The sequence below is a fragment of the Marmota marmota genome, unplaced genomic scaffold (assembly GCF_001458135.2).
Source record: "Marmota marmota marmota unplaced genomic scaffold, marMar, whole genome shotgun sequence".
Taxonomy (NCBI): Eukaryota; Metazoa; Chordata; class Mammalia; order Rodentia; family Sciuridae; genus Marmota; species Marmota marmota.
This window is the reverse complement of record NW_026000005.1, coordinates 4899167-4923889: the sequence shown is the minus strand read 5'-3', so window position 1 is coordinate 4923889 and position 24723 is coordinate 4899167. Positions and strand designations below refer to the sequence as shown.

General features: G+C 31.4%; 1 protein-coding gene across 7 annotated transcripts in view; it reads left to right on the top strand.

Annotated features, from left to right (window-relative positions):
* Nucleotides 1-24723, top strand: part of Nckap1 (NCK associated protein 1) — a 110556-nt gene that overhangs the window by 21135 nt on the left and 64698 nt on the right. For 2 of the 7 annotated variants that reach the window (XM_048808133.1, XM_048808127.1), the window contains exons 1-6: nucleotides 6323-6469; nucleotides 7533-7643; nucleotides 21981-22073; nucleotides 22388-22444; nucleotides 23088-23230; nucleotides 23374-23464. In XM_048808133.1, the coding sequence (XP_048664090.1) occupies nucleotides 6440-6469; nucleotides 7533-7643; nucleotides 21981-22073; nucleotides 22388-22444; nucleotides 23088-23230; nucleotides 23374-23464 (525 nt within the window). In that variant the 5' untranslated portion in view covers nucleotides 6323-6439. Of the gene's footprint in view, nucleotides 1-6320; nucleotides 6470-7532; nucleotides 7644-21980; nucleotides 22074-22387; nucleotides 22445-23087; nucleotides 23231-23373; nucleotides 23465-24723 lie in introns of those variants that run through there. The other 5 variants (XM_048808128.1, XM_048808132.1, XM_048808131.1 and 2 more) reach the window with 5 other exon arrangements.

Genomic DNA, 24723 nt, shown 5'->3' with positions numbered 1-24723 from the left:
GCCAATTTGGAAAGCAGTATGGAGATTCCTTGGAAAGCTGGGAATGGAACCACCATTTTACCCAGCTATTCCCCTTCTCAGACTATACCCAAAAGACCTAAAAAGAGCATACAACAGGGACATAGCTACATCAATGTTCATAGCAGCACAATTCACAATAGCTAGACTATGGAACCAACCCAGATGCCCTTCAATAGATGAATAGATAAAAAAAAATGTGGCATTTATACACAATGGAATATTACTCAGCACTAAAAAACAACAAAATCATGGCATTGCAGGGAAATGGATGGCATTAGAGCAGATTATGCTAAGTGAAGCTAGCCACTCCCTAAAAAACAAATGCAGAATGTCTTCTTTGATATAATGGGGGTGACTCAAAACAGAGCAGGGAGGAAGAGCATGAGAAGATTACCATTAAATAGGGACGAGAGGTGCATGGGAATGGGAGAGAGAAGGGGAATTGCACAGAAGATGGTAGGAGACCCTCATTGTTATGCAAAATTACATATAAGATGGTGTGAGGGGAAAGAAAAGAGAGAGAAACTTGTCACAGTAGATTGGGTAGAAAGAGGGGAGGGGAGGGGAGGGGAGGGGGGGATAGGAAGGGCAGCACAATACAATAGACACTAGTATGGCCCTATGTATAAATGTGGCTGTATAACCAATGTGATCCTGCAATCTGTACACGTGGAAAAATGAGATTACGTACCCCATTTGAGTCAAATGTATGATATGTTAAGATCATTGTAATGTTTTGAGCAACTAATAAAAAATTAAAAAAAAACAAACATTTTTTAAAGTATATTTTTTAGTTGTAGATGGACATAATACCTTTATTTTATTTATTTATTTTTATGTGTTGCTGAGTATTGAATCCAGTGCCTCACGCTTGCTAGGCAAGCACTCTACTACTGAGCTACAACCCCAGCCCAAAATCTAATTCTTAATAACAAAAGTGTTGACAGTTTATAACACTTAAACTAATGTCTTTGTTTCGTAAACTGAAATGTTCTGTATATTGGAAGCTGAGAAATGTTTTGGGGCAATAGTAACAGACATCTTCTGAATTGAATAGTAATTAGTATCTTATTTGAATCATTAAAATTATTCTTTATTAAGAATTTTGAAGGATGTAGTGGTTCATGATCTTAAGTCATGATTATCCTTAAACTTGTGTCTAGAGAACAATAACCATAATTTCTGTATCTTTGAATCTGTTATTGGCTTTAATTAGGAAGTGTAGTTATTAATAAAATTAAATTAATTTGAGGGGCTGGGGTTGTGGCTCAGTGGTAGAGTGCTCACCTAGCATGCACAAGGCACTGGGTTCGATCCTCAGCTCCATATAAATATAAAATAAAGATATTGTGTCCACCTAAAACTTAAGAATAAATATTAATAAAGTAAATTAATTTGAAAACATTTCCAGTAATTTCAGTATACTGTCCTTTCAGGCCTTTTAATCTCAACTGTTACCAGTGGATTGATTTCTTTTTTCTTTTTTCACCTTTCCAAGTACAAGGGAAGCACTAATTTAAAACAGATTGGCCAAAATATAGGTGATATACAAGAGAAAAAATTGGGAGACTAACCACTGATACCAGAATTCCAGGTTTGATTAGCTGTTGATTGATTTTTAAATACTTATGTACAATTTTCATATTTGTTGTATTATTTCCATTACTTAAAAAATTTATCATAAAAATAACCAGTAGAGGCCAATGTGGTATTACACATTGACTAGGGGAAATCGAAACAGGAGGAGTGCAAGTTTTAGGCCAGCCTTAGCAGTTTATTGAGTCTCTAAACAATTTTTTGAGAGAGACCATGTCTCAAAATAAGAAATAAAAAGGGCTGGGAATGTGGTAGTGGTTAAGCATCCCTGGGTCTAATCCCCAGTACCAAAAACAACAACAACAACAACAAAAAACCAGTAGACTGGGCCTAATAGCATAGGCCTATAATCCCAACAACTCAGAAGGCTAAGGCAGGAGGATCATCAGAAGTTCAAGACCAGCCTGGGCAATTTAGACTCTCTCAAATAAAAAAGGCTGGAGGTATAGTACAGGGGTAAAATGTCCTCTATCCTCAATACACTGCAAAACAAAAGAATGACCAGTAAATTGCTTTTGCAGTCAATAATATAGGTGATATCTATTCTAGGTATTAGTTTTAGTTTGTTAAAAACTAAGAGGAGAGGGGTTGGGGTGGTGGCGCTTGCCTAGCATGTGTGAGGCCTAGGGTTTCATTCTCAGCACCGTATATAAATAAATAAAATAAAGGTCCATTGACAACTAAAAAATATTTAAAAAACAAAACGAACAAAAAACTAAGGGGAGAATCTTGGTTCCTTGTGTCTTCAATTTTGCAAAACCTGCTTTAAAAAATAGGGTGTTTCTTGGTTACTGAGTGAAAAATGACAGTCCTTTTTCTAGCATGAATTGGTCACATTTTATATTTTTGTTCTCTTCCTGAAAATGATTCAAAGATGGGGCTGGTTTCTGTTCCAAGACCTCACCAAAGAGCATTCTTAGTTTGACCTCTAAGAATTTATTGAAAAATTTCAATTAATTTATTGAATTAAAAATAAATCATTCTGTTCTTTAATATTTTTACAAAGTAATGTATTTTACTGATGAATTAGATTAGAATTTAAAGCATTAAACTAGTCAAATCAATTAGATATTTTACTTTGATAGTAATTACTCCATGAATATTTTGAGTAGCTGAGGCATGGAAAGAATGTAAAAAAATTTTTTTACATAATTTTTTGGGAGAATATAGTTACAGATTGAACTTTTTTATTGTTTTGGAGTCAAATGTAAATTTGTATTGAGGTCTTGTCACATAGTAGATGTAGAACCTTGAACAAAATCAGTTTCTCTGAAACTCCATTCTTCTGTAAATTGGTAGTTTAGGCAATTCTAAAGCATGGGTGTTTTTGCAAACAAGAGTTGAGTCTTGGTTCTTTTCTTGTTTCTTGATTGTTGTTTAATCTCTTATGAATAGATAGAATATGTAGCATTAACCATGTAAAGTTAAGCCAGGGTATGTAATCTTAAGTGTAATAGCTTGAGAAAAGGATTCAAGAAAGGATTTAAGTTGTAGGGTGGCAGACATACTTCATTCAAAATTCTATTTTAAAATTCTGTCAAGCCTAGCCTAGTCTTGGTGTTTGTAGCCAAACACCTTTATTCTGTGATCCACTTAACACAGGAGGCTAGGTTCTTATTTATTACATTTAAGTACTTTCTTAAACAGTACTATAATTTAATATGCCACATTAAGTAGTCCTAGCCTTTTTGAATTTGAAGGTTATAACTAGAATACTTATTGATAATAAAGGTCTAATTCTGAGAACTAGAAATTTATATATTTAAATTCATTTGACATCTCTTGGAAATTGAAATTATATTTCCTATATTATGAAAACAGAAAGTAAGATAAAGCAAAACACAATACCTTGTTGGTTGTTGGAGGAGTTCTTTTTAAAAAATTTATAGTTTACATATAGTTTCTGTATAGTGAAATAGCCTTTTTTATTCAGTTCTATGACACAATTTGGTAGGGTTATAAAATTAGGGGATTTAGATGTAATTTTGTACTGTATTCATCTTATTTTTTTTTCTCTTTTGGAGTGTAGGGAGGAAATAGAAGTGCTCAAAATTAATTTAGTTGGTAATTTGTTAAAGATTTTGATTCAGTCTCTGTTATAAGTCTTTCTGATATGTATTAGTCTAAAATATATTGGTATATATAGTTTTAAAAATGTTGGTACTTCAGGATGATAATAGTAAAGGATTCATTTTGCATAATATTGTAGCTATAGTGGGATGAGATATGTTTTTAAGTGAGGCTATATTCTAGAAAATCCAAGTTGTCATCTTATAATTTCTTTCTTTTCAAAATGAATTTTTTGTAGAGTGAGGAAGATTAATTTTTATAAATAGACTTCTGGTTAGATAGAATTTTGCTCTATTGCTTTAGTATAGCGTAGCTTAACTGAGTTATAGTTGCAGTTTTATGCTGGGATATATGTACCTAGATGATAACTATTAGTAACATCATAGTTTACTTTTTCCTTGTACTTTTTCTTTTTTGCCAAGAATTAATCATACAAATGTCTCTCTTGTAAACAAATCAAGTAAGTTGATTTCAGAAATAAATAAAATAGAGCCCAGTATTTCTATATAGTTTCTATGAACCTTGTATTTTTTTATTGGTGTTTTATGGTCTGTCAAACACTCTTTTAAGTTACACACAAACACACATTCTAATGTGGTGAGTACAAAACTTTTTAGGAGAAGTTTGGAATTATAATCTCCACTTTAATAGATAAAGTCTCTGGTACAGAGAGGTAAAATCTCTTGCTCATAGTTCCACAGCTTTTTTTTTTTTTTTTGTTGTTGTTGTTGTTTGGTTCCCAGGATTGGGGGTATTCAACCATTGAGCCACGTTGCCAATCTGTTTTTTATTTTTTATTTTATGGCAGGGTCTCACTAAGTTGCTTACCGCCTTGATAAGTTGTTGAATCTGGCTTTGAACTTGAGGTCCTCCTGCTTCAGCCTCTGGAGCTGCTGAGATTACAGGCATGAACCATATGGCTAGTTACATAGCTATTAAGTGATAAAGCAGAATTTTAGGATAGCCTATCATAAAAACTCTTGTTCTTGGGACTAGAGGTGTAGTTTATTGGTGGAGTATGTGCTTAATGTGAATGAGGCCCTGGGTTCAATCCTTGGCACCAGCAAACCAAACCAAACCAGTAAAACTCTATGTTCGTACCTATAAGGCTAAACTAATTTATATAAGTCAAACAAATACAGTATGTTTAAGCTTAGGGTGAATGAAGGAAATATGTGATTGAGAGAGGAAATCATGGTCATAAGGAAATTAACACTAAATTGCTAGTTCTATACTCTTTGATAAAGTATGATAAAGACTGTTAGTATTACTGTTTATATTAGACTTTTGGATAATTATTATCATTATTATTATAAACCACAGCTGCCATTTTTAGAGCACTTATGTGCCATTCATTTTGCTAAATGCCTTAAATGAATTGTCCTCTTGAAAGCCTCATAATGACCCTATGAGGTAAGTATTAATTGCCCCCATTTTACAAATGAAGAAACTGAGGCTAGGAGATGTTATATATTCAAGGTCACATGGCTGATAAGTAGTGAAAATTGAAACCCTGCTAGTTTTATTCTAGAATCTGTGTTTTTAATCTTTGTGGTGTACTGCTTCCCAATATAGTATGTTTAGATAGAATTACTAAGCAGTATGGAAAAAGGTAAACTACTTCCAAGGAAAGAGAAATGAAATTCCTTTCTTTTTGTTTTCAGTTTAAGAAAGCTGCACATGCATCTATCCACACACCTTCTTTAGTTGATTGGATACAGTAAAATTTGTGATCCTGGGAAATGGGCATTATAGTCAACTGTATTTTCATTATTTGGTAATCACTAATACTGTTAGAATGGATGGATGAAATTTTGAGTAGAGTATGAAAGTAATACATATCAGAAGAAAACTGAGCATTATTTGGGTGTTTTAGGATTCCACACTATGTTAAGTGTTTTTAAACCTTGATTTTCATTATGCTATTCATGTAAGGAAATGCTAATTAGTAGCTATTTCTTTTTTTTGGCAAATTCTTAGTTATTTTATTTTATAATATCTTGGGAAGAAGAAGATAAATTGGAAGATTAATTTACAATAAACAATATTTTAAAGGAATGATAGTTTATTCTGAGGAAAAGTCTGATACATGCTAATATTATGATGTTGGGGGTGAATTTATATGCTAACCTTATGTCAATCTGGTTAAAGATTATGGAGTTCTAAATTTTTAAAAAAGTTTTGGTTTATCTAATTATATTTAAGAATTAAGGGAATATTTTAAACTGCATTCCTATTTCTGCTTATAAAGTATAGGAATGTTTACATTGATTTTTTTTTTTTTATACTTTGGCTTAGAAGGAAGTTAGGTAATATTTTAAAAATAGTTTCAATTTTGAGCTGAAGTGCAAAAGTCATCCAATAACAATTTATTTTTATTCTTGGCTACCGTTTCTTTTTAAGGTATGTAAAATTTCACTAATGATTTTACCCCTATTTTTATAGCTGCATGTAGTCTTTATTTTTCCATTCTTTCTAACATTATTTAAGTTGGTTTAGGAAGAACACCAAGAGACTGACTGACATGGTTATACACTTACACAGTAGTATTTAGATATATATGAATAATATAAACTCTATAAATTTATTGTATACTAAAACTTACTACTTATAATACCTTAAAGTTGTAGCACCAATATAGTTCTAATTTTGTTTTGTTATTCGTAGTCTACAGTGCATAAGTTTTCTACTGAAAAGTATGTCATAGTTTGGCAATCATTGTTTACCCGTAATTTTCTCTCTTTTTATTACAATGCTTCCCCAGCAAGGACAAGTTTGGAAGGTTTGCAAAGCTTTTCACCTTCCCTCTGCCTGCTTGCCCGCTTTCAGATCAGTTTCATGTTTCATAACTTCTCTTTCTGTAATCCACAACATAGCCATAGTCAAAAAATACTATATTTTCTCACACATGGCAGGCAGAAATAACTTTTCATAGGATGCATCCTTTTAAAAATGGAATAAAATTAAATTAAATAGAATGTTATAATTTTATTAATTCCCTAAGAAATAATGTATGACTAGTAAGCATTTAATTAAATATCACATAATGAAACAGTGAACAGTACTCAAGACTATATTCTGTATTGCTAATAGTTCAGGTAAAAGTTCTAATAATATCGTACATTTGTGTAGTGCTTTATAGTTCACTACAGAGAATGCTGTACTGCTGATGTGGTCAAATGTAAACATTTCCATTTGTTGTGTACTTGTAGATATAGACCAGATGTAGATTCATTGTTTGAAGTGCTGCTGGTATGATGGAAAACAGTGTTGTAACTCAGATGTTCAGAGGAACAGGCAACACTCTTTAGCACTGTAAAGATAATTTTAGCAGCTTCCAGTTCTTTTGAACTAGGGCTTTTGTATTAAAATTTTTAAAATGAATAAGGAAAACATTTTGGAGAAGACATTTAAACATAAGCTTTTATTTTAAAACACCTAGAAAGAAACATATCCAGTACTCTACTTAATATTTAATTTTGTGATATTTTATTAGCTTCAGATGAATACAATCCTACCTCAAACCAAAATTTTTTCTTTTTCTTTTCTTTTTTCCTTTTCTTTTCCTTTTTTTTTCTTTAGGTTTGAGCTTTTTCCTTCACTGCTGTTCTGCGCTGACTGCTTTGAAACTTTCCATGCATTTTTTTTTCAGTAGAAGAACATCTCTGTACTGTCTCCCATTGCATATTTCAGCTATGACAATCCCTGCACTTTGCCTATTCATTTTATCACCTGCTCACCAAAACAATAAATATCTCTCTAATTCCTGATTACAGATTTGCTATTCTTCCTTGATTTTAAGAGGAGGATGCATTTCACTTTTCTTTATTACTGTTGTTTTACAGGCATGTGGAGATCCCAAGGCCAAACCGTCTTACCTTATTGACAAAAACCTAGAATCTGCTGTGAAATTCATAGTCAGAAAATTTCCTGCTGTAGAAACCCGCAACAACAATGTAAGTATCTTGATATTTCTATTATATAATTTTAACCATCTGTAAGTTGTGCTTGTAGTATCTCTTATTTATTTATTTGTTCTTATTTAAATATGCAGATTATATACGTTGATTAAGGGTTTTTAGAGGCAATATTCTTATCTCTGAAGACAAAAAAATGACAACTACTTTTGCATAGAGCTTTGTTGGTTTTGGTAATTAGCTGTGTTTAGTTTTAAAATACATACTTGCTTTTCTAAGGTTTTCATCATTGACAAAAGCATTTCTGAAAAGTAATACAGTAAAATTATGGTGAATCTTTTTCATTCCCATAATACCTCATCATGTGGGAAAGTTTTTTCTTCATCAACTCTTCCTGGTATGTCAACTTTTGGTAGTTCTTTATAACAACATTTTAAAATAGCAAATTTTAGAAAATTTAAGAGTTTCTTTTTGCCTCATAGTATTTTATTAAGTTTTATTGACTTAGGATCATTCTTCATCTCTTTTTTAGTTTTATATGTTTTCTTTGATTTTCCCATGTTATAATCCATGCTATTTCTTTTGCTTTAGGTTCAAGTTTAGTCTAGAAATTTCCTATTATATGACTTCCCTATTTTGAGAATTTCTGTTTAAAAGATACATTGTTTTTTATTTGTTATTTTTAGATATACATGACAATAGAGTGTATTTTGACATATTGTATGTACATAGAGTATAACTTCCCATTCTTGTGATTGTACATGATGTTGCCTTATACTGGTCATGTATTCATATATGAAATAGGAAATTTAAGTCTGATCCATTCTACTATCTTTCCTATTCCCATACCCTTCTTTTCCCTTCATTCCCCTTTGTCTAATCAAAGGAACATCTATTCTTCCTTCCCCCTCTTTATTGTGTTAGAAAACATAGTGTTATCTTTTTGTTTTATTGAATCACATGTGTTCATTGAAGATTTTTATTTAACCTGTTGATACCGCTTTTATTTAAAACCCTTGAATATAGAAGAAAATTCTAGTCAGAATTAAATAAAAAAGATAAAGTGCTTTTTAAAGAAAAAATTTTAAGTGTGTTTTTGGAAGAACAGGCTAGTAGAGATCTTGGTTTTATAGATCATGTTTTATAATTTGTATTTTATGCATCACAATTTATTCCTAGTTATAAAATGGGTAATTCAAAGTATACACTTCTTAAAAATATGATTATTTGTGTGGAGAACTAATCTTTTAGTTACTGACATTAATTGCCTAGCCCATCTGAGATTATACATTCTAAGAGAGAAATTTTATTATGAATATGTCTTATTTAAATCTTTACATATCTGCAACATGAATTCTTTAAGAAAATCTTTTTAATTTAATGTGTTCATTTAATTTCAGATTGATAGTATAAATTTTCATGTAGCATAGTTTCTGAAAATAAGATCTTAGAAAATTACAGAGCTCCTTAAATATATATTCTTATTCTTTTTTTAATTATTTTTTTAGTTGTTCATGGACCTTTATATTATTTATTTATATGTGGTGCTGAGAATTGAACCCAGTGCCTCACACACGTGAGGTAGACATTTTACCACTGAGCTACAACCTCTGCTATATTTTGTTTAATATTAAACAGTAAAATTTCTTGTTAAATTGTTAATTAAGCATCTCTTCTATTCTTGATATGCTCCGCAAACTGTTTGTAATACCAATACTGTTGCTTTTCATTCTTTAGTAGTTGAACTTTCAAAGCACAAAATTAATATTTTTAATAACATCTTTTATTGAGATAAATTATCACAAAACAGTTTACCCATTTGATGTATACTTTCATTGGTTTTATTATGTTCAACATCCCAGTCAGTTATAGAACATTTTATCTATAACCCCTTTTTAGGTGTAACCCTTTTTAGATATACATGACAATAGAATGTATTTTGACTTTACACATTAGCATTTATTCCTTATTTCTTGCCAACACTTCAGTCCTAGGAAAACATTGATTCATTTTCCATCCTTCTCTATTCTAGAGACGTCATAAAAATGTAATTATATAATATGTGATCATTTGTGACTGGTTTCTGTCATTTAGCTTAATGTTTTCAAGGTTTATCTACATTGTAGCATGTATTAGTACTTCATTTCTTTTTATTGAAAAATGATAATCCATTATGTGGATTATCATTTTATTCATGGGTTGTTTTTACTACTTTGGCTGTTGTGAATAATGGTGCTATGAACATTTATATAAAAGTTTTTATATGTTTATATATTTTAATTTCTAGGCATATGTATACACACAAACACACACACACATACACACACGCACACCCACACACCCCTATATGTATGTGTGTGTACATATATATCTACCAGGAGTAAAATTATGGGGCTATGTGTTAATTCTGTGTTTCACTTTCAAAATTGGTTACATAGTATTGCTGAATGTTGTGACTACTCATATAGAATTTACTCTTATTTTTTGTGAAGCCTGAATTTTGTCATATCATATTTTTGCAAATATTCCATATAATACGATTTTTTTTACCTGCTAGATATTTGTAAAGTCTAGTGTTTCAGTTTTAATCTGGACCTCCTGAAATATTAGTGAGAGATTCCTTGCCAACTTGGGTTTGGAAATAAGAAGTGAGGAGTTCAGTTTTTTATAACTCCATAGAATTAGTTACTGGAGGTTTCAAGACTTGGAATGACAAGTAGCATCTGGGATTGATAAACGTGTAGATTCTGGCTACTAAGTACACAATAGTCTTTATATATGCTATAGAACATGCTTATTTTTTCACAGGGATCAAAGTTAGCACTGGTTCTATGCTGATTCATGTACTACTCATCCCTATTTTCAGAAAAAGTACTCATAAAAATTGTTTTGGTGAATTCAACAAAAGTGCTTTTTTTTTTTTTTTTTTTTTAAGTTTTTAAGATAGAGTCATAACAAAAAGGTTCATCTTATTTTTGCAGCCAAAAGAAATGTTGGTGTTTGTTTCTTTAGTAACTCCATTTTTTAAAATTCTACTAAAAGCTGTGAGCACATAGCAGCAGGATTGGTATATAACATGACTTTAACAGTGGTGATGTTGGAGTCTATTGAGTCATTTTTACTGTCTCTGTAACCATTTAATCTTCTGTATCCCTAATTCTGGATTTAGGAAAAACTTGGTACCAAGGATTTTTCCTTGGTTATGATGTTCAACTAAATGCCTCATATGCTTCAGAGTAGCTTGATGAAATAAAATTCAAGATGAATAAAAGCAATACCAGTTTTATGATTATAGCCGTCACTTGTTATGTGGTGATTATGTGCCAGGCTATGGGCCTTAATAGATTTCCGTTTAATTTCAGATTAAGCAAAGCATTTCTGAGCTGAGAAATTATTTATCTATAACATGATACCTTCTATTATCTTGAAAATATAACTGTCAGATGGAATTTGTTTCTCATAGGTTTCTGATTTTTTTCTTAGCTATGCCTTATTAGTACATAGAGAAAATATTTGTACAGGAAATTTTTAAAAAAATCTTTTATTGATTTTATTTTTTTTAAATAAACAACAGCAATATTCCACTGCTGGAATTGCATTCGCAGTTCAATTTTTATTACACAAATAGAGCACAATTTTTCATATCTCTGTATATAAAGTATGTTCATACCAATTCATGCCTTTATATATGTACTCTTTTTTTGCATTACAATTCTTAATACACATATACCACAATTTTTCATATCTCTGTTTGTATATAAAGTATGTTGACACCCAATGGCACAGGAAAATTTTAAAAGGTCCTTTAAGCAAATCTTTTTTTTTTTTTTAATTAGAGAGAGAGGGAGAGAGAGAGAATTTTTTTTAATATTTATTTTTTAGTTTTTGGCAAACACAACATCTTTATTTTATTTGTATGTGGTGCTGAGGATCGAACCCAGTGCCGCATGCATACCAGGCGAGCGTGCTACCACTTGAGCCACATCTCCAGCCCCCTTTAAGCAAATCTTAAGGTGTGTGTTAAAACTTTTTGTGCTAGCTTTTTTCCAAAAATTTTTAGATTTAAATTTTTTTCTCTTTCTTCCTCTGTTTGTATTTACATTTAAAAGCTAGCTTATGCTTTTTTAAATAAAAAAATATTACTTGGCATAAAAATGTCATTATGGAATTTGCCTATTGTGCATTTTAATATATAATTTGAGTTTGATTAACAAATTAATGAGAAAATAATATAAATTACTATCCTATGTATGTAGAATTAGAATGTCTTTAAAAAAAAGGACATTATTGGTGAGTGGAGTGTCACAAGAATTACGTAGGGATTCTGGACTCAACACAGTTTTTCCAGTTCTTGTCCTCCTACCCTTTCACCAGGGGAAGTAGAACAAAATAAAAATAGTATTTCTCTTTGGTACCCCACATATCTGTCTTCTTGAATCATGCAATTATCTTTGAATTCCTGTTGACTGGGAGGTGGTAGAGTGACAAATAAGACTTTGATTTAAAAGGAATCATCTTACTATACAGTAATGTAACTGAGAGTTGGGACAGTGTACTTCATTGTGAGTAAATATATCTACATTTAAAAAGACACTAATGGAAACTTGAAATGTCAGTATTCTTTTTTAAAGACAACGACCTCAACATTTTGAGGTTGAAAAATGTTAAGATTTACTAGTGAGGAAGCAAACAGAATAGGTGTGGGGTGGAGGTGTAGTGTAGGTAATATCCAACAATTCAGGATTGAGTGTTTTAGATTTGAGAGGCCTAATAGAAATCTGAGTGTAGATGTTGATTAGCCAATTCTATATATGAATCTAGAACTCAGGCTAGGGTTCAGGTGAGAGTTAAACTGAAGAACCCTTGAGGGTTTTAAGACAGAAAAGAAGGAGTGCAGTAATCCTTAATTGACAGTAAAAATGGAGTAAGTAGTGTTCTAGTCATTCAGTTATGGTTAATGATCATGAAATCAGGTTGAGATTAAGTTAGTGTAGGTATCTACTTTCTTCTGCTGTAGATCTTATAAGGTAGTTATAATAAAAGAGGAAATAATTAAAGTGATGGATCATTTAAAATTAAAATGGATAAGAAGTGAAGTAGAACATGAGATGGTGAGTGACAGTAAAAAGACAGATGAATAGTTAGGAGATCCCTCTTAAGTTCAAAGAATTGGTGGAAGCAGTATATTAGAAATTTTAAGTGGGGATTTATTCTCCCACTGTTGCCACCTGACCTTGTCACCCATATCTCCCAAGAACAATAGATGTCCAAAAAGAACTAAGAGGAGCCAAGACAACTTAAAGATAATCTTTATTCCTGTTTACAGGCTTTCCAATTGAGGAAACAGTAGCATCTGTCACTCACTCTTTCAACTTGTACTCATGTACCAAAAATAACCCTTGGGTGCCCTCTAGTTCTAGGTCCTCTTTAATTTTCCCTATCTTGCTTACCATCCTCATTGCTCTTAGAAGCTCTGATCTTTCTCATTGTTCTTTTTCATACCACTATACAGGGATTTTTTGTCCTCATTCCTATTATTACCAGTTTATGAGGTCTTTTGTCTTGATTGAATGTGAGAATTCATCATTGTACTTTTTCTATCATCTTTGAACTTCGTACCTGGATGTTAGTTGTGGTGTAAGGAACCAGCTTCTAAAACTGGATATTTACCTTAAAAAACAGAAGTGAGAATTCCTGTGTATCTATGTATCCCTTTCTACATTATAAGCTTATGTAGGGTAGACTTAGTGCTTTTTTCCTCAACTTCTTCCTAAAGCCTGAAAATATGATTGATTGCAGTATTCACAAATAAATGAATAATATATTATTACAGTAACTCTTTAGTTTAAAGGTCTCTTTTCATTCATTTGCCTGTCTGAGTCATATCTGAAAACAGCTGAGAACTAGGAAAGGAAACAGTTCTACTCCTGGGAAATCTTCCCAAGAGAAACGAAAATACATCTGTCCAAAACATGTTCATAGCAGCATTCATTATTCATAATAGCCCCAAACTGGAAGGAGTTCAAATGTCCATTGACTGATGAATGAATAGACAAAACTTGTTATATACATTTAACTGAATACTATTCAGCAATTAAAAGGAACAAACTACTGATACATGCTATAATTGGACATCAGAAACATTAGGCTAAGTGACAGAAGCCAAATATAAAAAAGCTCTGCATATTGTGTGATTCTGTTTTATAGGAAATGTCTAGAATGGCAAGTTATTGAGACAGGAAACAGATCAGAATTTGCCTAGGATTGAGGGTGAGAATAGGATTAATTTGTAAATGGGTACAAGAGAACTTTCTGGGCTAATGGAGAAGTTCTAAAGCTGGTTAGGGTTGATGGTTTCACAACTATAACTTTATAAAAATTATTTAAAAAACAGATGATTTTGAGCAATAAGAAATGATATTCTATAAAAATAAATGAAGTTTATTTAGAAAAAGGCTTTTTGGTTCTCCTATGAATACGTCTGTTGAATTTACTGAGGCAAAATTGTAACAAGTATATTTTGTAACACTCTATATTAAAGGGTACTTTCCTCAGGAGCAAATGATAATTGACAGGAAAAAGAAATAAAAACTTTGAAAAGTATAGCAGACAGGAATGTTTAAGTTGTCAGATTACCTTGCACATGTCAGTAGCACCTGTTGCCATCTCAACATAAATAGCTTGATGCATTTATTGATTGCAAAGATGGCATGTAGTCAGTTAGAAAAGTTTGTTTTATGTCTGGTGTACTCAGGTTATAAAAATTAGGGTAATCACATAATAGATTTTTAAAATTATTAAATGTAAAGGGACTTGCTTATTTGTATTTATATTAACTTTGTAATAGACAATGGTGCCATTAAATAAGTTGTGTTATCTCTAATACAGTGTGATGTCTTTTATGTAAAAATGTTACATGTAAACCAACTCCACTATAGTGAGGCATGTAATTAGTGATTTTCTAGTATTTATGATAAAATTAATTTTAGCAGTTTGCTTTAATTTAACCATTTTGTTACCAGAATCTTAAATTTTCAAAATTTTGGCTGAGACAAATTGATGTGCTTAGGTAGTGAAATACAGATCATTTTATTACTGAATTTGATATTAATCATTACTATGATTACCTTTGCAGACCACTCCATACTTATTGGCTGAAAAACAGTAACAGTTTGTTATTTCTTAATTCTGTGGGTTGCCTGGGAGTTTCTTTGTTGGCCTCAACAGCTCTAGATTATAGGTATATCCATTTGGCCTGTGTGTTATTGAAATGGCCCAGCTGGATTAGCGGAAATACTGAACTTCTCTCTATCTCTGTGAAATGATATTTCAGGCTTCCTCATACATAGTACTTAAGGACAGTATTTCAAAAGAGCAAAATTAGAAGGTGTAAGGCCTAATAATTTAAGTCCCAACTTTATAAGCAACACATTGCACTTCTGTTAGTCAGAAGACCAATTGAAAATGTAGAACTCTTACTTTTTTTTTTTTGTAATGTGGATTGAAACCTGGGTACTTTACCTCTGAGCTACATTCCCAGCACTTTTAATTTTTTATTTTGAGGCAGGTCTTGCTAAGTTACTTAGGGCCTCACTAAATTGTTGAGGCTCACTTTCAACTTATGGCCCTCCTGCCTCAGCCTCCCAAGTCGCTGGGATTACTTAATAGGTTTTATTTCTAAGAGACATAGACATAACTTTTGTTTCTCTGTTTAATTTTTTGATTTTTAGTTATTTTCATAAGTAATTGATTTTTGAGAATTAATTTAAACAAATGACTAACAATGTAAACTTGGGAAAAAATCACTTTAAAATATAAAATAAAGGGACTGAATTAGAGGACTTCTGAGAAGTCTTACTCTGTTGTGATTGATTAATTAAATGCAAATATTTTCTAAAAAGAAATCAGAAGGGGCTAGGGTTGTGGCTCAGCCTAGCAAGTGTGAGGCCCTGGGTTCGATCCTCAGCACCACATAAAAACAAATAGAAAATAAAGATATTGTGTTCAACTACAACTAAAAAATAAATATTAAAAAAACCCCCAGAAATCAGAAGGGCTGTGGAAAAAACTGTGGTAGAGCACTTGTCTAGCATGCACTAGACCCTGCGTTTGATTTCCAGTGCTGCAAACAAAACTAAACAAAATCATATACATACATATATGTACATATAAAATATGTTTATATTTTAAATAAAAGAAAACAGAGCTTTAGTTTTTTTCTTATATTATTTTTGTCTTATTGTATTGAAAATTTGTTTAGAGCCTGAATCTGATAGACTTAGACTGTCATCTTACTTTTTGCTAGTTCGTTTCTATACCTGATCAATTAGGTTAAAAATGTTATCTTGATTGGGGGTGGGGTTGTGGCTCAGTGGTAGAGCACTTGCCTAGTATGTTTGAGGCACTGGGTTCCATCCCTGGCACCACATTTAAAAAAAACAAAACAAAGCAAATAAACAAACGAACAAAAAACAAATAAAATAAAGGTATTGTGTCCATCCATAACTAAAAAAATATTTTAAAAAAAGTATCTTGAGGTCTGGGGTTGTGGCTCAGCGATAGAGCACTCGCCTCACACATGCGAGACCCTGGTTTCTATCCTCAGCACCACATAAAAATAAATAAGTGAAATAAATGTATTGTGTCCAACTACAACTGAAAAATAAATATTTAAAAAAAAACGTATCTTGATTGGGAAGATGAAAAGAGTTGTGGAGATGAATGGTGGTGATGGTTGTACAACAGTATAAATGTACTTAATGCTCCAGAACTGCACACTTAAAAGTAGGTTAAAATGGTAAATTCTTTGTCATGTATATTTTAGCACAATAAAAATAAATAAATATATCTTGAAAAGCAATTATGAGGACCGAATTTAGTAGCACATCTTAAATAACAAGTACTTATTACCTAAGTTAGTCTTGGGATAATTTTCCCTCAAATTAATTTACTAATTTGCTCAGAAAAATGCACTTCTGAAATATTTACTGCTAACATAATCATTGTGTATATGATAAAAGAAAAAATCCTACAAAGAATTTTAAATAAAATTCTATAATCCTTTTTTTTTAAATGACTAATCTTTGTGTTGATTTGGATTTTCAGGTAATCTTGGGTGATTTACTTATATTTGATATGCATGTTATATACTTTTAGTTGATCCTCATTTCTTTTCTTTATCCTTTCCTATTCTGGAATGACACAATGAAATTAATTTGCCTAACTTTGGAAATTTATTCAAGGGATTAAATTGCTACTCTGTATGTATTAGTATGCAGAAACTCGATTGAGGTAGGAGTTTATATCTGATATTGAAAACATTTATCAGCAATGAAATTTTAATATTAAGGACTCCATTCATAATTGTTTTGTTGAAACATAAGAATTATTTGTTATTTGTTTATAATACATCCACCATGTGTTATGCTGGAAATACAGTAGGAAATAATATAAACTGCTTGCCCTCATTAAAATTTTTAAGTTGTAATGTTAGCAAACAACTAAAGTGAATAAATATATACTTTAATTTGGAGGTAAGTGGTAGGAAGAAATGGGAAACAAGATAAGGAGTTAAAGAATAATGTGGGAGAGTAGATTATTTTAGATAAAAGAGTGCTTAATAGTATGGCCTTCACTGAAGAGAAGTGGGGCTGGGTGAGGTATGCTAAGCAGTGGCAGCAGCATCACAGACATGAGAATGAGAAAATGGCAAAGGTTTTGAGTTGGGAACACGCAGGAAGAAACAGGGTAAGGACTACTGAGTGAGGGCGGAGGATCATGAAAGGAGATGAGGTCTTAGAGATAGGCAAGGGTTCTTATTTAGATTCTATTCTGAGGCACTGGTCAGGACTTTTTATATTTTATTCTGTGACAGGAAGCCAGTGGAATTAAAAACAAACAAAAACCCTTTTATTTTGAAATCGTATCAGACTTAAAAGAAAATTTGCAAAAAATGTAGTGTTTCCTAATTCTCTCCACCAGGTGTTAGCATCTTACATAACCATCATGGGAATCACTTTTTTCATGGTAGAGTGGTGGGTGTCTTTAGGAAACCATTCTCCTGCTGCTATGTGAATAAGACTGAAGAGGCAAGAGCAGTAGTATAGACCAGTTAAGTGGATATGATAGTAGTCCAGATGAGAGTTGCTAACAGTGTGATAACTGGGACAGTTTTAAATCTCTCCATAATCTCTTATTTAAGAAAAGCCAGGATTGTTGTAGCGTTCTAAGAAAATGGACAAAAGTTTTCCTTGAAGCCAAACTTGTGTGTTTTGGTATATTTTTGTTTTTGTTGTTTTGTTTTGTTTTTAAGAGGAACAAAATAGTAGCATAATTAGATCAAGGAAAATAATTTATTAGGCAAAAGCAATTTCAGTATGAAGGATGGTAATAATTGAAATAGGCAAATAAAAAAAAACTCTAGCCATATTCCTTTGTTGAAAATATGTGACCAGGAGTGCTAGTACACACCTGTAATTCCTGCGGCTTGGAAGGCTGAGGCAGGAGGATCCAGAGTTCAAAACCAGCCTCAGCAACAGTGAGGTGCTAAGCAACTCAGTGAGACCCTATCTCTAAATAAAATACAAAATAAGGTTGGGGATGTGGCTCAGTGGTTGAGTGCCCCTGAGTTCAATCCTTGATATCCAAACAAAAAAGAAAAACAAAAACAAAATATGTTAGTCAGCTCTGTTATTCATTAGTTCCTTATGTTAATTTGCCAGTACCTTTACTTTAAAAGAATGAAAACTGATGAGTAATAAATTTCAATGTTTTAGAAACTTATTTTTCTGTGGAAAAATGCTCCTTACCTGAACAAAGATTAATTACCAAGATTGTTCAGTACAGAGATATGATCTTTGTAGTTTGCATATCTGATGTTTACCTTCTTTATTTCTAGTCGTTAAACATTTTATTTGAATGTTAGAATAATGATCATTAGCTAAGAATCTTAATGAAAGAATCATGCAGATATTTGGCCAAAATATTTGCATGTATCACATGAATATGATTTTAAAGTATGAGTGAATAGAATCTGTCTTTCCAAAATATACTTTTCTAATGTTCTGTTGTGTTACTGATCTGCATTTTTAAACCATTTTCTACTTTTTGTTTACTAAAAAAAAAGCTTGAGCTGTTAAATTAAGATGAATTTGTTCTTGAGTATAACCAAAAAGTATTTTTTGTTAGTATCTACTGATTTTCACCCAAGAACTAAAATGTAGGTGTTTTTTTACTTATAGTTGAAGTCTGAAAATTGTTATATTGGCCTCTTTCATTGAGGGTTTTGTGGAATTTAATTTCACTAAAATAGGGAATGTAATTGCAAAAAGGTGTTGAGGATTGTATGAGATAGTATTATGTTTGAAACAGTGCCTTTCACATAAAGCATGCTCACAAAATATCTGTTCTTATTAGAAGTACTGAGCACAGTGTTAGGATTATTTAAAAGTTTTATTTTTGCATATTTTGAAGAAGTGGTCTATACATCTTCTTTATTATTTGCCTAACATGTAATGCATATTTCTGGGTGCCAGGCGTTTATAGATGTTTTCATGTATGTTACCTTGGTTAATTGTCCACATCAGCTCCCATATGATGATGAGTGTACCAGGCTTTCAGTTGTCAAGTCACTTAGTCATGATTGTATAATATGATATAGGCTTTCTAATATTACCTACCCAAACATGTCATCTGACACTGATACAAAAGTGTGTTTTATGTTTGCATTATAATCCCTTATTTGATACTCTATCAGATGGTATGGACTGGGGAAATTAAAAACTTGTGTCTGATACACATCTTATAGTGTTGGAGATAGCTATGATAAGATTTATTAGAAATGATACACTTTTAGAGGAGTGAAATGTTGATACATGTTTTGGGAAAGAAGTTTAGTCAGGCATGGCTTCTTAAAAATGGGATTAGTATTTAAACTGTATTTTTTCTTTTCTTGTAAACTGAGTTATTTAACAGTAGCGGGATTTGGATATGTGTAAGTGGTGGGATTTTGACATTTCAGTAGGGGAGCAGAGTAAGAAAACATGAGATGTATGTGGCAAATAGTGAGTATATGAATGGATGCAGGGGAAATTTTGATTGTAAGGTAAGTTAGGGCCAGAATATAGATGGTCTTAAAAGCTTGATTAATTGTTTTGAATTTAGTTACCTAGAAATTATTCAATGGTAGCCAGTGTAGAGCCTAGTAATATGTGGTTTTGGGGAAAATATAATTCAATGAGAAATTTAGACTATATTGAGATTGTATTATTAAAAGAGGAGAGATGATGGGCATGTAGAAGAGTAGAAAGATAACTTTTTTTTTTTTTTTAAAAAAAAGGAGATGAGGTTTCTACTAGTTGTTTAGCTTTCACAGATGTTTTAGGATATTTTCTTTTTTTTTTTTGGTACTGAGAGTTGAACCCAGAGGTGCTCCACCACTGAGTTACATCCCTAGCCCCTTCTCTTTTTTATATTGAGACAGGGTCTCACTAAATCCCTAGCCCTTTTTATTTTTTATTAGATGATAGAGCATTACTAACTTGCTGAGGCTGGCTTTAAACTTGCAGTCCTCCTGCTTCAGCCTCCCAAATTGAGTATTACTTTCTTAATATGTAAAATGGAGGTTGTATAAAAGATCATTAAGGCCTATGACCTATTTTATGATGACTGTCATTAATTGCTCAGACTAGGACACCAAAGTTGAAAGAGAACATTATTAATAATTACTATAGGCAACTGAAATAAATTGGAATTATTAAACCCAGTAGGAACCAAATTACATTTTGTATTTTGAAACTCAAATTTAAAGGACTGAAAAGCAGAAAAAAAGACTAAGATATCAATCACATGTTTAATGTTGCTGAACAAGGTAAAGATGATATAATCTGAGGAAATGGTATCATTTAGATAAGTATTCACTTCAGAATGCTGGAGCAATAATGGTTAAAGATGTGCATAAAATAATGATGGAATTGTTTTGAAACAAATATGTTGTACAAAATAGACTCAGCTATTTTCATAGATGAAGCTAAAGATAGTTGCACGTCACTACAAGTATATACCTTAATTCCTCTGGCATATATGGGGAAGAGTGAGATATTTTATAGGCATTAATACTTTAAATGTCTTCAGAGTCTGTATATAGTAATTATGATATTTTAAACCCTGTAGTAATTGAGTTTACCAGACTGCTGTGCTTATTGTTTTAAATTGGCTTTTGTGTAGTTTTTTAAAGAATATTTTTCTTATGTTAGGTTCACTGCCATAACATTTCTGACTAGTACAATTATATATGAAGGCATCTCTTCCCCAATACTCTCATGTATGCATAAGTTACACTATGAGAGCCTCAAAACCATGTGGGCTTTGTAGTAACTTTAATGCTTTGAACTAATTTTTGATATTTTCTAGTTTTTTTTTTTTTTATGCTTTAGGTAAGTACTCTCAGGCATTTTATGTGTATTTAGATTACCTGGGTATATCTTGTTAAGAAGGCAGAGTCTTATTCAATAGGTCTGAGGTGAGTGAGCCCTTTTTAAACTAGGTCCAAAATGGTTGGAAGCTGCTATTCAATAGACCACACTCAGAATATCAAGGATCTGGATGGTTTTTTAAAATTTTGGCCATTCTGTTGTATAGGGCCTTAAATATGTCTAAATTATTTCAATATAGTTGGTTTTAAAAGAATTATTTGGTCTTGCAAATTTCATAATATAGTTGATGAAATAATATTTGTCTTTCACATTTTCCTCTTCCATGTCTTAACTCCAGTTTTGCTTCTTTCTCATTTCTTTTTCATTGTTGTGGTTTTTGCTTTTGTTTAATATATTATTGTGTTTTGTGGATCTGGTCAGGGAACCGTTACTGTATTTTATGTTTGTATCTACATTTTATTTTGCATGCGTAACGTGGCTTTGCCTGGATGTTCTTTTTGGTAAGTTCCAAATCTATATAGCATATTGTTTTTTTTGTAGTGTAAGTTATAATGTTTTTCACCTTCTTTTCTTCCACTTCTAGAATGTGGTCATGTTCATAATTTGTTTTTAATTTTTTTAAAGAGTTCATTTGATAATTGTTTTTTCCTAACATTTTCCAATTTTCCTTAATAGTAACACATTTTCCAATTTTCCTTAATAGTAACGCAATTTGGTACTAATCTGCTTTGATTTGTTTTATAGCTTCACACTATCAGTTGCTGATCACTATTAGCAATTGCTGTCTCGAGTACTTTGGTTTTTTTTAAAAAAAATGCCTTAATCATTTAGAAATATTCTAAAAGGTTGTGCTTCCATGTAGCAACCATAAAAGAAGATAGTTCATAGTACAATTAAATACTTCTGTTCTATGTAAAAACACATTCTAATTTTGTTTTCACAGCAACAGCTTGCACAACTACAGAAAGAAAAATCAGAGATTCTGAAAAATCTGGCATTATATTACTTCACATTTGTAGATGTTATGGAATTTAAGGTATGTATTTTAATACAAAAGTTAATATTTTGGAAGTAGACTTATAATTGTTAATTTTATAAATTTCTTTGATACTTATAGATAATGAGATTGGAAGTCTTCTGGAACTGAAATTTAGAATATATTTTGTTTATTCAGAATTTAACATTATTTTTACAGGGCTGATGATAAGACTCGGGGAGAGGGCTTGCCTACTACGTGTGAGGCACTGAATTTAATCCCTGATACTACATATGCACGCACGCGCGTGCGTGCACACACACACACATACAATATTAAACACATATAAGATGAAAACAAACTTTTCTTTTCAGGATCATGTTTGTGAGTTGCTGAATACTATTGATGTTTGCCAAGTCTTCTTTGATATTGTAAGTATCATTTTTCAGAAAAATTTCTTAATTCTTCTTTCTGTTTCCAGAACTCAGGTGACCAATTTCTTTTCTTTAGAGAAAGTTTATGTAACTAGCTTATTAAATTTTAGTATTGTTAATTTGGCTTGTTCATTAGATTTTTTAAGAAATAAAAATTTTTAATGTATTTTGTATTACTAAGTCTGGTACATATTGGGAAATAGTTGTTAATTTTAGTATTAGTTAATTTTAGCATGCCCAATTATAAAAAGTAGAAATATTTTTTCCTGTAAAAGTCATACTCAATAGAATTTTTCTTAATGTTAAGTTAGTGATGAAATTTGTTAAAAAATACTTCTTTTACTTTGGTGAGTTTGTTAACAGTGTTTTTTATTCTGGTTTTCATGTTTTTTAAAAGTTTTACTAGTTTGAATTCACTGAAAGCCCTTTGCTTTCAGCCATAAAATTATGTAACAAATACAAAACTATTACCTGTAACTGTCAAATTTTAGATGTTTTTAGTAAAAGTAATTTGATTGAATTACAGGAATAGGGATAAAATAACTACAAAAAATTACTAACTTCCAGTAGCTGCTAGGAATATTTTGTGTGTGTTTAAGTTTGGCAGATAGGATAAAGATGAACTTGATTCCTTTTCTAGACTGTGAACTTTGATTTAACAAAGAACTACTTAGATTTGATTATTACCTATACAACATTAATGATACTGCTGTCTCGAATTGAAGAAAGGAAGGCAATCATTGGATTATATAACTATGCTCATGAAATGACCCATGGAGCAAGGTAGGACTGAAATATAGAATATATTTTAATATTATATTATTTTATATTATAAAATTAATATATTAATATATTATAAAAATTTTTCTAAAATTCTCAGTTTGATGGCTTACAACTCATCAATAATTTGATATGTCTATTTTAAGTGACCGAGAATATCCACGACTTGGTCAGATGATTGTAGATTATGAAAACCCTTTAAAAAAGATGATGGAAGAATTTGTACCCCACAGCAAGGTAAAAACTGTTTTGTTTTGTTTTTACACTGTAATAGTCATAAGAGATGATGTAAGCATGGAGAATTAGATAAAGGGGATAAACTCCATGGGATATGAAAAATAACTATGTATATTTTTATCCAATTGTGAACCAGAGAAATATTTGGTTAAGTTCACAATATTGCCTAGAGACTCAGGAATATATTGATTCATTATAGTTTTTAGGTTCAGAATAGTACAAATAGTTAGCAGAGTATGTTATTGTACTTGAGAATACTGTCATACCAGTCTCCATAGGCTGTAATCTCAGTTCTGCCAGTTACTGACTCTATAATATTGGATAAGTTACTTAATCAACCTCACTGTACCTAAGCTTTTTTTTTTGGTAATACAGATTGAATTTTGGTAAACACATTACCTTATATGATTGTTATGAGAATAAAATGAATTACTTCATAAATAGTGTTTAGATATATAGTATTTGATAAATTTTAGCTTTATTATAATTTTTTAATGAGAAAAATAAGTTTTGTGGAAATAATTTGAAATGTGTATTAAAAAATAGCTGATATTGGAATAATTTTGCTTGTAAAGAATCTTGCCATTATGCCTTGTCTGCAGTTGAGCTAATTCATATACCTATAGTTTCTAAGTGCTTCAAGGAAATTTTTAGGTATCTCATCTACTCTCATCATTTTTAAATAAGGATTGAGGGCTAGAGAAGTATTATGACAAGGTAAAACCATTTGGCAGCAATAATGTCAAAACCAGAATTGAAATCTAGATGATTAGAATCTTGGTTTATTATTCTCTTTGAATGATAAGGATTAATTAAGCTTTTTAGTAATATAATATTTGTATAAATATTTTTCCTTGACATACAGTTATTACCAAGGCTTTTCTTTTCTTTTTGTGGTATTGGGGATTGAAGCCAGAGCCTTGTGCATGCGAGGCAAGCACTATACCAACTGAGCTATATCCCCAGCCCCAAGGATTTTCTTTTTCCCATAAAAATTCTGAAAATGTTTTCTCAGTTTAATCTTTTTGCAGAGCTATGCTATAAAGTTTAACATCCCTAATCTGAAAATCCAAAATGTTCAAAATCCAACTTTTTTGAGTGCTGACATCAGGTCTGGAACTTTTACACCACAGTGGAAAAATTCCACTCCTGATCTCATATAATGGGTAGTATTGAAAGTGCAGGCACTCTAACAGTATTGTACAAAATTCCTTCCTTCCTTCCTTCCTTCCTTCCTTCCTTCCTCCCTTCCTTCCTTC